This window comes from Fukomys damarensis, unplaced genomic scaffold (assembly GCF_012274545.1).
Source record: "Fukomys damarensis isolate Sample0158 unplaced genomic scaffold, DMR_v1.0_HiC HiC_scaffold_5, whole genome shotgun sequence".
Classification (NCBI taxonomy): Eukaryota; Metazoa; Chordata; class Mammalia; order Rodentia; family Bathyergidae; genus Fukomys; species Fukomys damarensis.
The window spans coordinates 62,827,277-62,841,681 of NW_022900917.1; the positions used below are offsets into that span (position 1 = coordinate 62,827,277).

The 14,405-nt window shown below is 37.2% G+C and overlaps 1 protein-coding gene across 1 annotated transcript in view; it reads left to right on the forward strand.

Annotated features, from left to right (window-relative positions):
* The window catches only part of Wnk1 (WNK lysine deficient protein kinase 1), a 132,074-nt gene that overhangs the window by 96,176 nt on the left and 21,493 nt on the right, over nucleotides 1–14,405 (forward strand). Inside the window, exons 11-21 of the mRNA XM_010630660.2 lie at nucleotides 1,621–1,704; nucleotides 6,622–6,771; nucleotides 7,960–8,412; nucleotides 9,218–9,496; nucleotides 10,191–10,288; nucleotides 10,396–10,558; nucleotides 11,316–11,432; nucleotides 11,775–11,948; nucleotides 12,119–12,176; nucleotides 12,317–12,439; nucleotides 12,848–14,265. Coding sequence (XP_010628962.1) covers nucleotides 1,621–1,704; nucleotides 6,622–6,771; nucleotides 7,960–8,412; nucleotides 9,218–9,496; nucleotides 10,191–10,288; nucleotides 10,396–10,558; nucleotides 11,316–11,432; nucleotides 11,775–11,948; nucleotides 12,119–12,176; nucleotides 12,317–12,439; nucleotides 12,848–14,265 — 3,117 coding nt within the window. The remainder of the gene's footprint in view (nucleotides 1–1,620; nucleotides 1,705–6,621; nucleotides 6,772–7,959; nucleotides 8,413–9,217; nucleotides 9,497–10,190; nucleotides 10,289–10,395; nucleotides 10,559–11,315; nucleotides 11,433–11,774; nucleotides 11,949–12,118; nucleotides 12,177–12,316; nucleotides 12,440–12,847; nucleotides 14,266–14,405) is intronic.

Consider the following 14,405-nt stretch of genomic DNA (forward strand, 5'->3'; position numbering starts at 1 on the left):
TATTGTTTTTCGTTTGAAAATTTTATGACGTATGTTGCAAAATCAAGAACATTGGCTATTTCAGGTCTTTTTCTCAGCAAATTTAAATTTATTTATGTAAATGAGCATATATACTTTTGCAGGTAATGACTAGGTAACTTAAATAGTGTTGACTATTTCAAATGTTCTTCTGATATATATCGGATGTATGTACATCTTACAAATCTACATAGAAGACTATGTAACTATTTCAAGACATTATTCTAATCTTCAAATATTCCAGTCTTTTATAAAGTACTATCTGTTCTTCTTACTTTCTTCCCATGTTCTTCCTCATCAGAGGCATAAAGAATTCCAAAAGTATACATAAAGTATCAATTACTTAGCATAGCACTAAGAAGCAAAAAGATCCAGAAACTTAAACTATACTGCATGGGTATGCTGTATAGTCACATCAGATTCATGTTGGTAGTTTATAATGTAAATATTAATGAATTAGCAGCCATTCCTTTTTAAACTTTCCAAGGTAAAATTTCAAATGCAAAATAGTTAATTTACAAACATATTACATGGAAAAAATGAATACTTAAGGTTAAGCCACAATGGGATGGGGTAGATATATCCATATTAAGCTTCAAAGAACCTCCTCTAAATTGAAATGGAACAACAAAGGTAGTAGCTGTTTGTTTCCTTAACCTGCCTCAATATATAATCCAATATTCGTTTTTCATTTTCTCATTTATTTTAATTTAGACCCTTTTTTTTTTTGGAGACAGGGTCTCACTGTGTAGTTGAGACTGACCTGGAACCCACTATGTAGCCCAGGCTGGTCTTGAACTCAGTGATTCTCCTGTCTCAACCTCCTGAGTGCTGGGATTACAGGCATGCACCACCATGCCCGGCTTTAATTTAGACTTCTTATTGGAACACTCTAGTCAGGGTTTCTCAGACACAGTAGGAGTGACTTTCAGGATTGGATAATTTTTTGTCTTGAGGGCGTAGGCTCTTCCATGCATTGCAAAATATTTAGCAGCATTCCTGGTCTCTGACTGCCAGATGCTAGCAACAGCCATATCTCCCAGTTTTGACATCTGAAAATTGCTGTAGGTAATGACACATGATCCCTGGGTAACAGCCATTGCTTTAGGTACTGAGCAGTTGATTTTAACAGATTTCTGGCATTTTTACTAAAAGTTACTATGGCACTCACTATAAGAAGTAGCGAAAAGAACCGAATTAGCAGTATCAAATATCTTTTTCTTTAATTGTTCAGATTAAAAATTATTTTACATTAATAGTCTTACCACTTTTCCTGGTTATTAAACTTCCTATCGCAATTTTATTATGAATTTGACTATTCTAGCCAGCTAAAATTATACCCTGAGCATAATTGGTAAGTTCAGTTTGAATTATCAGTGATTTTCTCATTGGATGGGATCAGAAATTTTCTAAGGTATGATCCAGACTCTTAAATTTTTCTCAAAAAAAAATACCCCAGAAGCTGTTCCCAAACATGTTTAATCAAGCTAATGTTTTGTTTTGATCAAGCAAACTTCTCAGGAGTTTTTATTGCAAAGTCTGACCTGTATATGCATAACCTTAGGCTTTCTCTAATTTGTTATGTTCACTTGTTTCATTCAGGCACAGGGGCAGAGCCAGGGCCAGCCATCCTCAAGTAGCTTAGCAGGGGTTCCATCTTCCCAACCCATCCAACATCCTCAGCAGGTGAGAACAATGCCTTACTATATTTTATGATTAGTAGTTATGGCCAAAATACTGTTTTACATTTTTTGTGAGATTCCTGATATAAATGGCTTCCTAAGATTTTGAAAGAAAAATTAAGCCTAAATTTTTGTGTTCAGTAGCATTTTTAAAAGAATCATTGTTACTGATATAATTTATCTACTTTCTTAACTGATTATACACGTAAACAGTACAAAGACCACTTTGTTTCTACTTATGACATCATTTTTTCATTGTACATGACTAATAGTCCTAAATTCTTCTAAAATTATTTCTGCTCTGTGGGGTGATAGTATCAGATTTTATGCTCAGAGGTATTGAATGAAAGCCTAAAGAACAACTACTGCAGATAATATTGGAAGATTTTTTATTAAATTTGTGATTTTTTTAAAGTTTGTTCCAAAAGATCAAAGAAACTTGAGAGATTAGTATAATGCTTATATGCAGTAAAATTGTTCATTTTAAAATTAAATACAGTTTATTACTGATATCAGTTAATAGTAATGATTTGCAAGGAAGTAATACTTTTTGCCATAATTTAGTATTTACTAGCTCTTTCGAATAATTTAAACCACTGTGTAATACAGACCTCAAGAGTTATGGTGGTACTGTCCTATAATTCAAGCTGCTCTGGAGGCTGAAGCAGGAGGATCACAAGTTCAAAGCCAGCCTGGACAATTTATTAGCAAGACAATGTCTCAGAAAGAAAAATTTAAAAAAGAGCTGGGGATATAACTTCACATTCCTTGGGCTTAATCAAAAAAAAGTTACAGTGGTATGCTCTTTCTTTCTTTTTTGAGGGGTGGTACCAGGGATCCAACTCAGGACCTTGCACTTGTGAGGCAAGGCACCGGCACCACTGAGCTAAATCCCAGGCCCTGCCCTGGTGTGCTGTATCTTAATGTTGTACCAAAAATAACTCTCAGGCATGGGATTTTGCTCAGTGGTGCCGTCGCCTGCCTCGCAAGTGCAAGGTCCTGAGTTGGATCCCTGGTAACAAAAAAATTTTTTTAAACTTTTAAAAAGCTGCGAAAATAACTCTCTTAAACTGGGAAACTTTGTGGTTGTAAGCAAGGCTGTGAGCTATTCTAGTAAACAGTTCTTTTCTGTAAGAGTACCTGTAAGCAGTGGTGACAAACTTATGGCATGCATGCCACAGCATGCTGTTTGTGTCATTGAAAGCCTAAAGGTTTAGCATCTCTGCTATAGAGTATTCTTCCTTTTCTATTCAACTGAGGCATGTGTACATTTTGCATCAAGCAGCCAAGGCCAACAGATGATACACAATGAAAACTGAAATGGCTTCATAAAGTTTCTGTAAATCCTGAGGCTGGCCTGCTGTGTTTAACATCCCTTCTTGACTATAAATGGTGTTGATTAGCACAAGCAGATCACCATCTTTTTTGGTCCTACCCAAATACTAAATATTTATAATAAAATACTACTAAAATACTTTACTGACATAAGATATCTGTCATTTGTCTTAAGCAAAGAAGGAGAGAATGTGGTGTACAGTCTTTCAATCTTATTCCCTCCATCCCAAGCCAAATAGTTTTTTTTTTCTTATGGAGTTTAGATACTATAGGTTAATCAAGATGGACTGGATAATGAATAACTGCTCTTAAGGAACCTAAATAATGCATTAAACATATATGTATATATGTCTACAAAACAGACAACAGCTAACATGTACAATGTGCAAGGATTTTACCTATATTTTTAATCCCTACAAAAATCCTATAAATGTAGATAGTATCATTATTTCTGTTTTACTAATGGGAAGCTGAATCCTGGAGAAGTTTGAGCAATTTACTTAAACTTACATGGTAGCTTGTAAGAAGTGAAAACAACTTAAATAGCCTGACTTCACAGCTCACCATTTAACTAGTACCCCAAAAGAAAAGAGTTAAGACCTCTCCTGAGTGGAAGACATAGAGATGGTATGTTAGCCTTTGACTATAAGATAGATTCAGATGGAAGAATAAAGAATTTTTCTAGGCCTAAAAGGAGAAGAGAAGCAATATGAGCAAAAGTAAAAAGTAAGAGACAGAAACAAATATGCATTTATTTTGGTTTAGTTAGGATGTAAAGATATGTAAAAGTGTAAGTTCAAGAAAGAGTTGCTAAGAATCCAAACGTTGATTTGAGCATAATTATAAATTGATAAGACTGGGAAGGGACAGGGGTTTTATGATTACTGAATCACCAAATATAGTATATAATGGGATTTTTTCCTTCAGATTTATTCCTTAGAAGAGAATTACCATGTATTTAAATCTTTATACTCATATTACAGAATTCTCATTGTCCTTTATTTTGAACAACCCCAAAATGTTAATGAAATTAAGGAAAATAGGTGAGATCAAATGTACCTATAGAAACCTTAAATGTGATACAACTGTTTTGTTTTATATATAAGAAATTAAAGCCTCTATTCTTAGAGATAGGGTATTACTAATCCCAGTTTTTGTGGGTTTTTTTGGACAGGATCTGACTGTTTAGTTCAGGCTGGCCTTGAACTTGCAGGAGTCCTCCTGCCTCAAGCCCACGTGTTAGGATTACAGGTGTGGCACCACCATGCCTGGCTCTGTATATCATTATAAATAATTTGTTTAAAGATCCTTTTAAGAAGTTATGCAAAGTTTGAATGAATATTAAACTATGATACAAATGAAAAGAATCCACCTATAATAGCAATGATAACAACAGGAACCTATCACGTCAGATTCTACCTCAAGACAACTTAAACGGAAAGTGTTTTGTTTTGCTGGAAAACTGCCAGAGCATCCATAGAGTAAAAATAAAGATGTTGATGTCTTATATTTGAAGAGTTTGAAGGAAGAGGAACAGTATTTCTGAATTAATTCGTTTTACATAACTGATCTAATTAAATAAAAATTAATGCGTTAGATAATTTTACATATTTCATTCATGTTCCTTAATGTTTAAATATATTTCTGTTAGCAAAACATATTGTCTGAGCCAGTCGTGGTGACTCACAACTGTAATTCCAGCACTCAGGAGGCAGGGGCAGAAGGATCACCTGGGCTACATATAGTAAGTTCAGGGCCAGTCTGAACTACAAAGTGAGAGCCTATAACAAAAAACTAACCGCCCCCCCCCCAAATTGTGGGTTTTTGTTCTATTTCAATGGGAAAATGAAGTAATGGTCTGATATGCAGAGTTACCTGTGTTGTCTACCTATGATATCTTAATTTGGGGAGAAAGTTTCTGTGTAGTTCAACAGCTCCTGAATGGTAAAGTAAGAATATACTGTTAGGAATAATTAAATAGGAACAAAACAAACATGACTGCTTTTGCCCTTATATTTCACAATATTTTTGGTGGGGCTTTTTTGTTTGTTTGTTTTTTGCTTTGTTTGTTTTTTTTGGTGGAACCAAGGATTGAACTCAGGACCTTGTGCTTGCCAGGTGGGCAAAACCTCCAGCGCTGGTAATTTTAATTTATATAGTTAGGAAAGAAGGAGTAAATACAAGAGCAAAAATGTTACTCTAGATTATTACTTACCAAATTCAAGATAGACTTTAGGATGACTATATACATGATAAAGGCAAAATAAATAGCTTGTCATTCATTGTACAAGTGGTAACCCATTTATTGTATGTATATATCAGGACACAGAATGCTATCAGAGCATTATTTTAAGTCGCAAAAAAATTCAAACAACCATAATGTTTATTATTAGATTAGTGTTATTTGGATGATTGTGTTTTTGTTTTGTTTTTCCCAACAACAACAACAATACACCTGTGTGTAAATGACACTAATACCTAGGGAAAAAAATCCATAAAAGTGATGTACCAAACCACAAATAGGATTAGGGTATATTTTTAACTTTATAATTAGAAACACTAGTTAAAATATTTATAAACAGGTGTTGGTATGTATTTAAAAAGAAAAATAAATTAGTTATAAGTATAACAGAGTCTTAAAAGTCCTCTATAAAATTCAGATTTTTTTTAGGCAGAAGAAGGGCTCTAGTATTAGAATGATAGTCCTGTTTTGTCTGGTTGATTTATTACGAAGTTTAGTATTTGGGTATAATTATATGTCCACACCTCTCACATGGTTAATTCCCAGATGTCATTCCTTTTGCCCCACTATAAGTACAATGGTAGTGTTCTTGCTTTCAAAAAAGGAAATTTCGTTTTTCTACTAAAACGAGCAATTTTGTAATAATATGCAGTGATACTACACCTAGTAAGCAGTAAAGCTAAAATTGGAAACTACTTTGTGGTTTGAAACTCAATACTTTTCTCATTATTTTGTAGCAGTAATTAACATAACTATACAGTTGACAAACTGGACATGTTATCTAAATGTCTTTGAAAGGCTTGCTGGTGAGGGTGAAATTGGGTGAAGGACCAGTGGAGTTTTGGATATTGATTAATTATAATGATAGCATCACAACGCTAGAGGAAGAACATTAGAGAAAACTTGAGTTTTTGCATGGCATCAGCACAGAGAACATCAGAGGAAAACATGTAAAGGGAATTGATGAATTTGCATTTTTATTTATTTATTTACTTTCTTTTTTGGTACTGAGGATTGAACTCCGGTCCTTGCGCTTGCAAGGCAGGCCACCGAACCGCTGAGCTAAATCCCCGGCCCTGCATTTTTAAATTACTAAAATTATTACCACTTAGAAATGTTGAAGGCTTTAACTGTACTCCTTAGAAACATGCTATTAATGCTTTGAAGTAAAACTGAATCATGAACCACACATGGTGGTGCATGCCTGTAGGTCAGCTACTGAGAAGGCTGAGGCAGGAGAGTAGTTTGAGCCCCAGGAGATTGGAGCCAGCTTGGGCAACATAGTGAGACTCTTTTCAGAAACAAAGCAACAAAAACAACTGAATCATTATATTTTCATCTTAGCAGCAGGGAATACAGCAGACAGCCCTTCCTCAACAGACAGTACAGTATTCACTTACACAGACAGCAACCTCCACTGAGGCCACTACTGCACAGCCAGTGAGTCAGCCTCAAGCTCCACAGGTCTTGCCTCAAGTGTCAACGGGAAAACAGGTAAACTCTTGATTTCTGAAAAGATGCTAAAAGGGATCTTCATGTAACTTGTTCTCTGTGTAATTTCTGCTCTTCTAATAGTGAAATATTTATTGGACTTAATCTCACTGAAATGATATAAAACTTGCTACATTTGCTTATATGTATTGTTTAATGTAAATGAGTATATAATGACATCAGTGACAATAAAAAAATTTCACTTTTAGGATTATCAGTATAAAATAGTTACAGGTATTACACTAATGGGTTAAATAATGGTGCTTAAGTAACTGAACCTGTGACATTCTCTAGAAATGGTTAATTTTATGATGTTCTAGGTTTGCGGCTGTGCTTTATTTTCATGTAGATTTCTGCTGTTTCCTCTCATTGCTGACAGTAAGTCATACTGTCAAACTCCTTATGTGGAATGATGGTTTGTTTGTTTTTTAAGTAGTTCTAATCACTTAAAAAGTGCCCTGTAGGAAGTACGCTTTTCTGAATGACCTTTTTCAATTTTATTTTTGGGTACCATTGTGCTTGTATGTGCACAGTGTCTTGTTACTGTCATATTTCATCATACCTAAAATAGTGTTGCCTTTAAAATGCACTATTATTTTTTGTACCAAAGAGTATACACTGACAAATCATCAGTTTTAAGAGATACTCCTGTTTCTCAAATGTTTAAATGACAGGGAAGACTTTTTCCTAGAGTCCATGAAATGTGTTTTATACATGCTTTTTTTTTTAGACCTAAGAATTTTAGAAGAAATAAAGATGAATCCTACTGGGAAAAAAGTTGCATTTGAATTTCATTAATTGCTTGAATAGCAATAGATTTAAATGGGTTTAATAACAACAGATATGCCAGTGGATTATGGTATATGAAGTACATGCCAAAAAAGCTGTTAAAAGCTATCAGCAAAAAACCCTTGCCTGTGGAAATCCTTGCCTATTGTTAACAATGAAACGTTAGCAAAGTTTTTGGTAATTTTTTGCAAATATTTTGACAGTGAAAGGTTTAGAACAGAAGCCAGTTTACTAGTCTTTGTTTCTCCTGCTATCCTTTCCTTATTCTTACATGGCGTATTAACTTACACTAATATATGCAGGGTTTTGTTTGTTTCCATCTTTTTAGCTAAAATTTAGTTCTTGCTTTTGGCAGCCTTGCTTTTAAAAAAAAGTCTGTTTTGTTTTTCTTTACTTTCCCAGCTTCCAGTTTCCCAGCCAGCACCAACTGTCCAAGGCGAACCTCAGATCTCAATTTCGACACAACCCTCAGTTCCAGTCCACTCTGGTGCTCATTTTCTCTCTATGGGACAGCCACTCCCCACTTTACTCTCACAGTACCCTGTCTCTCAGATTCCTATATCAACTCCTCATGTGTCTACGGCTCAGACAGGTTTTTCATCCCTTCCCATCACAATGGCAGCTGGCATTAATCAGCCACTGCTCACCTTGGCTTCATCTGCTACATCAGCTGCAGTCCCAGGGGCATCAACTGTGGTTCCTAGTCAGCTTCCAACTCTTCTGCAGCCTGTGACTCAGCTGCCAAGTCAAGTTCACCCACAGCTCCTACAATCAGCAGTTCAGTCCATGGGAATACCAGCTAACCTTGGACAAGCTGCTGAGGTTACACTTCCCTCTGGAGATGTTCTATACCAGGTATTGTGTTAACTAGCAAAAAAGAAGGGCATTAGTAGAAGGTCAGATCAGCAAGAACTTGAAAATCTAGTAATTGAGTGTCAGAATAACAATAACAAAAGTTGCTGATCTCAACTAGAAAAGCTAACAAAATTCTGAGAAAAAATAGAGTGATGATGTCTGATGACTCACCCAGGATGCAACTTGGGAGAAAAATAATACTCTCCATATTCTTTGTAAGCTGGAGAATATTAGATATGGTTTAAATACAGTACATCAGACTGCATTTATTTGGATATGTATAGATGGTGTGAATAGAACAGACAGTGCAGTATCAATAAAACTTACGGGTTTAGGTTTAGAAGATGAGCATTCCATAATAAGACTGGAATGACTGACACCTTTATTCTTCATGTAAGATTTGCTAGAAAATAGATAACCTTTCTAAAAGGAATTAAGTCTATCAGCTTCATGCAGTCTCCAGAGCTGGGCATGGTGGGGCATATTTGTACTCTGAGCACTCCAGAGGCTGAGGCAGAAAGATTTCAAGTTCAAGGACACCAGCCTGGACTACTTACTTTCTCAAATCCCCCCCAGCCCTCCCCAAAAAAATCTCCAGGGGAAGGGGAACAAAACCTTGCAGTTTAAAGTATGATAATTGAGTGCTGTCTCTGGATTGGAACTAATCTAACATTTCAAGAATGATCTTTAGTAAGACAATATTCTTTGCTGTGTGCATCCCACTCCCACCTTTTGGCATGTCTTGCTGATTTGCTAATTTGATGTCCCAACCTGTACTGACTAACCTTCCTCATTTCTGTCGCAGGGCTTCCCACCTCGACTGCCACCACAATACCCAGGAGATTCAAATATTGCTCCTTCTTCCAACATGGCTTCTGTTTGCATTCATTCTACAGTTCTGTCCCCTCCTATGCCGACAGAAGCATTGGCTACACCAGGTTACTTTCCTCCAGTGGTGCAGCCTTATGTGGAATCAAATCTTTTGGTTCCTATGGGCGGTGTAGGAGGACAGGTTCAAGTGTCCCAACCAGCAGTGAGTTTAGCACAACCCCCCACTACATCCTCCCAGCAAGCAGTTCTGGAGGTAAATTAAATTGTTGCATGTTTTTTTATGAAACATATATGTGGGATTAAAAACAAATAATAAGAAAAATAGGCTCCCCTAGTTTAGAACTCATCTGGAGACTATGTCAAACTAATTTCTGAATGACTTTTTTTTCCAGCAGAATGAAATGCCATTGCGGGGGCCTTGTTGCCACTGGCTGTTCTGTTGGGAAGTGAGTGTGCCTGGAGATAAACCTTATTAGCACTTCACTTCTCTAGCTAGTACTTTAGCCATTATTCTTATCCTTCCACAAACTCTTGCCATTGGCAGTCATAAGAATATCAGCCTGCTGTTCTCTCAGCAGTCATTTTTGCCATTCTACGAGAAAGATCTGAGTTCATCTTTGCATTTTGCTCTGCCTACCCTATTGCACACTTCTGATAAGATGCTAGCTGCATGGCAAGTTAGTTTCACACTGCCTAGCAAATAGGTTGGCTGACCTTGCACCATGCAGTCTACACCAGAAACTAGCTTTAAAAACTTCCTTTGGAATTTTGAGATCACTGTCTATAGATGCTTAATATTGAAATTTCCTAGTGAGTAAATTTACTGCTTCTAGATCTTAAGGGAGGAACTCAAGGGGGAAAATTGGTAAAGAGAGCTTATTGGGGGTGGTAAATAATAAATGCAGTGTATTACCCAAAAGATTTGAATTAATTCTTTTCATTCACAGAGTACTCAGGGAGTCTCTCAGATTGCTCCCCCAGAGCCAGTTCCAGTAACACAGCCACAACCTATCCAACCTGTCAACTTGGTTTCCTCTGTAGATAGGTATGTACAATTCAAATTCTCCTCTGATTTGTAAGGAGGATGGTATGAAATGTTGAAATATCAGACCTGTAAGCTTCATATTATAAACTGAATTTTTTTTTTCAAAGTGCGCATTCAGATGTTGCTTCAGGTATGAGTGATGGCAACGAGAATGCTCCATCATCCAGTGGACGGCATGAAGGAAGAACAACAAAACGGCATTATCGAAAATCTGTAAGAAGTCGCTCACGTCATGAAAAGACTTCACGTCCAAAGTTAAGAATTTTAAATGTAAGTATTGTTGATTTATGGCCTTTCTATTGTTAAAGAAGTTTGGCACTCAAAAGAATTTTAAAGACTGTTAAATCCAAATCATTTTATAAAGATATCTGTGTGTCATACATAATTTATGCAGCATTCTTCTCATATAATGTGCATAAATCCTTTCAGTTGAATGTCACATTTTTCAGATGGAAAAAAATAGAAAATACAGTTCATCAAGCTGTAATAGCAAATTTTAAAATCTTCTGATTACCCAAATAATATTCTTAAATTCCATATCTCTGGTAAGGCACATTGTGTGTGTGTGTGTGTGTGTGTGTGTGTGTGTGTGTGTGTGTGTGTGTGTGTGTGTGTGTGTGTGTCTGTGTGTCTGTCTGTCTGTCTGTCTCAGGTCAAGCTGCCTTTGAACTCACTGTGTAGCCCATGCTGGCCTTGAACTCGATAATCCTTCTGCCTTGGCCTCCTGAAATTACAGGCATGCTCCACCAAGCCCAGCAGTATTTACCTTTTAGAAAAAGAGTAGTTTCAGTTTATTGCAACTTCCAGACTCTAATGGAAGATGAATAAGTAGCTGAAAAGCTTATTTCTTCTCAGAGGTTGGTTTGTTTTTGCTAAAAAGACAGACAATTAGTGCTTCGGGGAAAAGTGATGACACTGCATCTTGAGACTTAAGTTCGAGTGTTAATCTGAATGACTTTTCTCAAATTTGGTAATAAAGCTAAAGATAATCTTTTGAAGTAAAGTACTTTTTCCTTTCTTTTTTTAGGTTTCAAATAAAGGAGACCGGGTAGTAGAATGTCAATTAGAGACACATAACCGGAAAATGGTTACGTTCAAGTTTGACCTAGATGGTGACAACCCTGAGGAGATTGCAACAATTATGGTAAGTTCCATTTGGAGTTGCAGATTTTTCCCTATTACGTGTTATGAATATCCATTTCCCTAAGCAGCTATCCATGTTTTTTGATCCATGTGTATCATTACAGGTATGTATCTATTCTGGTATGACTATATAATGAGAACATTTCAGCCTGTTGTCCAAAGATGTTTTTGTCTAGGATGTATCTAAGTGTTGAAGTTCTTAAAAATACAAGAGCTCACTTAGATACCAAATAAGTAATAATGCAATAGATGTGCAGGTAGTGTAGTCATAAACATGGTAGATGGATGGACTTAAAGCTTAACGTGCCATATTAATCAGACAGATACCACACATCTTTTACAGGTGAACAATGACTTTATTCTAGCAATAGAGAGAGAGTCATTTGTGGATCAAGTACGGGAAATTATTGAGAAAGCTGATGAAATGCTCAGTGAGGATGTCAGTGTGGAACCAGAGGGTGACCAGGGACTGGAGAGTCTACAAGGAAAGGATGACTATAGCTTTTCAGGTTCTCAGGTAGGTTCACCATTCACATAAAGAAGCTTTGCTTGTTTGAAGTATATTTATGGTGCTAAATTTGTCATGCAAAATAACAAGTATCATGTTCTCCTCTTATGTGATGATGTGTTTGCCTAATCATTGCAGTTTCATTTCAGAATGAATTTAATTACTTTTGTCTTTTGTAGAAATTGGAAGGAGGGTTCAAAAAACCAATTCCTGCATCTTCCATGCCACAACAAATAGGTGAATTTTTCTTTCCTTTTCTTATTTTTAACCTTTAATTTAAGAAGTTTTGTGCACTAAAAATGAAATCTTGCAGCATCGTGTTGGTAACAGTACATGTAATAGTGATACAATTAAGTGGTTTATTTCTTTTTGTCAAGGTGTTCCTGCTAATTCTTTAACTCAAGTTGTTCATTCAGCCGGAAGGAGGTTTATAGTAAGTCCTGTGCCAGAAAGTCGATTACGAGAATCAAAAGTCTTCACCAGTGAAGTAGCAGATACAGGTAAAGACTGATTCTGCCAAGTACTTACGTAAATCCTATAGCATCTCTAAACAATAGACATGGAGGAGAGAAATAAATAGGATTAAAGGAAAAGTCAACCATAGTAGATACAACCTATACTAGATACTTTAGTATATGTTTGTTTCTGAATTTAGAACTGCCGTATATGTTTTCAGGTTACTCCATGTTCATTTGTTTTCCAAAAAAGATATTCATACAAACTGACTTAATTTGATCAAACTACTATTTGACTTTGCTGTTTTAGAGTCTGTCATCTCCTTGAGAAAATTTTTAAACCTTGATGATTAATGGCATTGTGAGCAGTGCAGAAATGGGTTATTATGACAATCTTCTGAATCTGTCTTTTTTAAAATGGATTGATTCATATATTTTTGTTTTCCTTTGCAGTTGCTGCCCCCACATCTCAGGGCCCTGGAATGAACTTGTCTCATTCTGCCTCATCCCTCAGTCTCCAGCAGGCATTTTCTGAACTTAAACGTACTCAGATGACTGAAGGACCCAGTACAGCACCTCCAGACTTTAGTCAAATGGGACCAACATTTCCTCCTTTCTTGGGAAGTGCTGCTGGAGGACCTCCAACCACTGGAGCACCCACTCCTTCAATATCAGTCCCTATAACAAGCAGCCCTCTTCATGATGTTTCCACATCAGTAGTACAGCCTGAGGTTATAGCACCCACTGAAAAAGGGATTGCTGGAATTGCCACCAGCACAAATGTAACTTTAAGTGGTCCTCCTGAACCACCTGTGTCTGAGTCACCAGTACTCTCCAGTGTGGTGTCAAATATCACTGTACCTGCAGTTATCTCAGTGCCTACAACATCCCAGCCAGTTCAGGCCTTCACATCTGGGAGCATTGTTCCTAGTACAGGCACTTTTTCTTCTATAACAGTTTCAGCAGCTTCAGCTTCTGCCTTGGGCAATGCAGCTGCCTCAGGTGCCAAGCCTCCAACTGTGTTATCTCAGCAGGCAGCAGGTAGTACTACTGAGACGGCCACAGTGACATCTGTTTCTGCTACCACTCCACTCACAAGCATAATTTCACAGCCCTCTCTTAGCAGCAGCGCCTCTGCTACTACTACAGCTGAAACAGTGGTGGTTAGTGCACACTTATTAGATAAAACACCAGACAGCTTGTCCTTTTCTGCACCATCTTCTTCCTCCCCTGGAACAGGAGTGGCTACTTTTGTTTTGCAGCCTGGTGGACTGCATCCTTTGGCCATCCCATCAGCTGTAGCTTCTACTCCTGTCCTTCCTCAAACAACAGGACCTACTTCTACACCTTTATTACCCCAAGTACCTAGTATCCCACCCTTGATACAGCCTGTTTCCAGTGTTCCTGCTGTACAGCAGACACTCATTCATAGTCAGCCTCAGCCAGCCTTGCTTCTCAACCAGCCCCACACACACTGTCCAGAAATAGATACTGATACCCAACCCAAAGCTCCTGGGATTGATGACATAAAAACTCTAGAAGAAAAGCTGCGATCTCTCTTTAGCGAACACAGCTCATCTGGAGCTCAGCATGCCTCTGTCTCACTAGAATCATCACTGGTAGTAGAGACTACCATCACACCAGGAATCCCTACCACTGCTGTAGCACCAAGTAAACTTATGACTTCTACTACAAGTACTTGCTTACCACCAACCAGTTTGCCATTAGGAACAACTGGTTTGTCAGGTGTGCCAGTGGTCACACCTGGGCAAGTTTCTACCCCAGGGAGCTATGTTTCAGCCCCAGTCACCACAGCATCAGGATTAAAACCTGGAACTGCTCCCTCAAAGCCATCTTTAACTAAGGCTCCGGTAAGATTCTTATTTCAAGATAGGAAAACATGATCACTTCTTTATTCCGCCTAATTGCATTCTTCAACTCAGCCTTGGAAATAATGTAGTAATAAGTATACTCAGTCTTAAATTGATGGCAATTTTAGAATATATATATA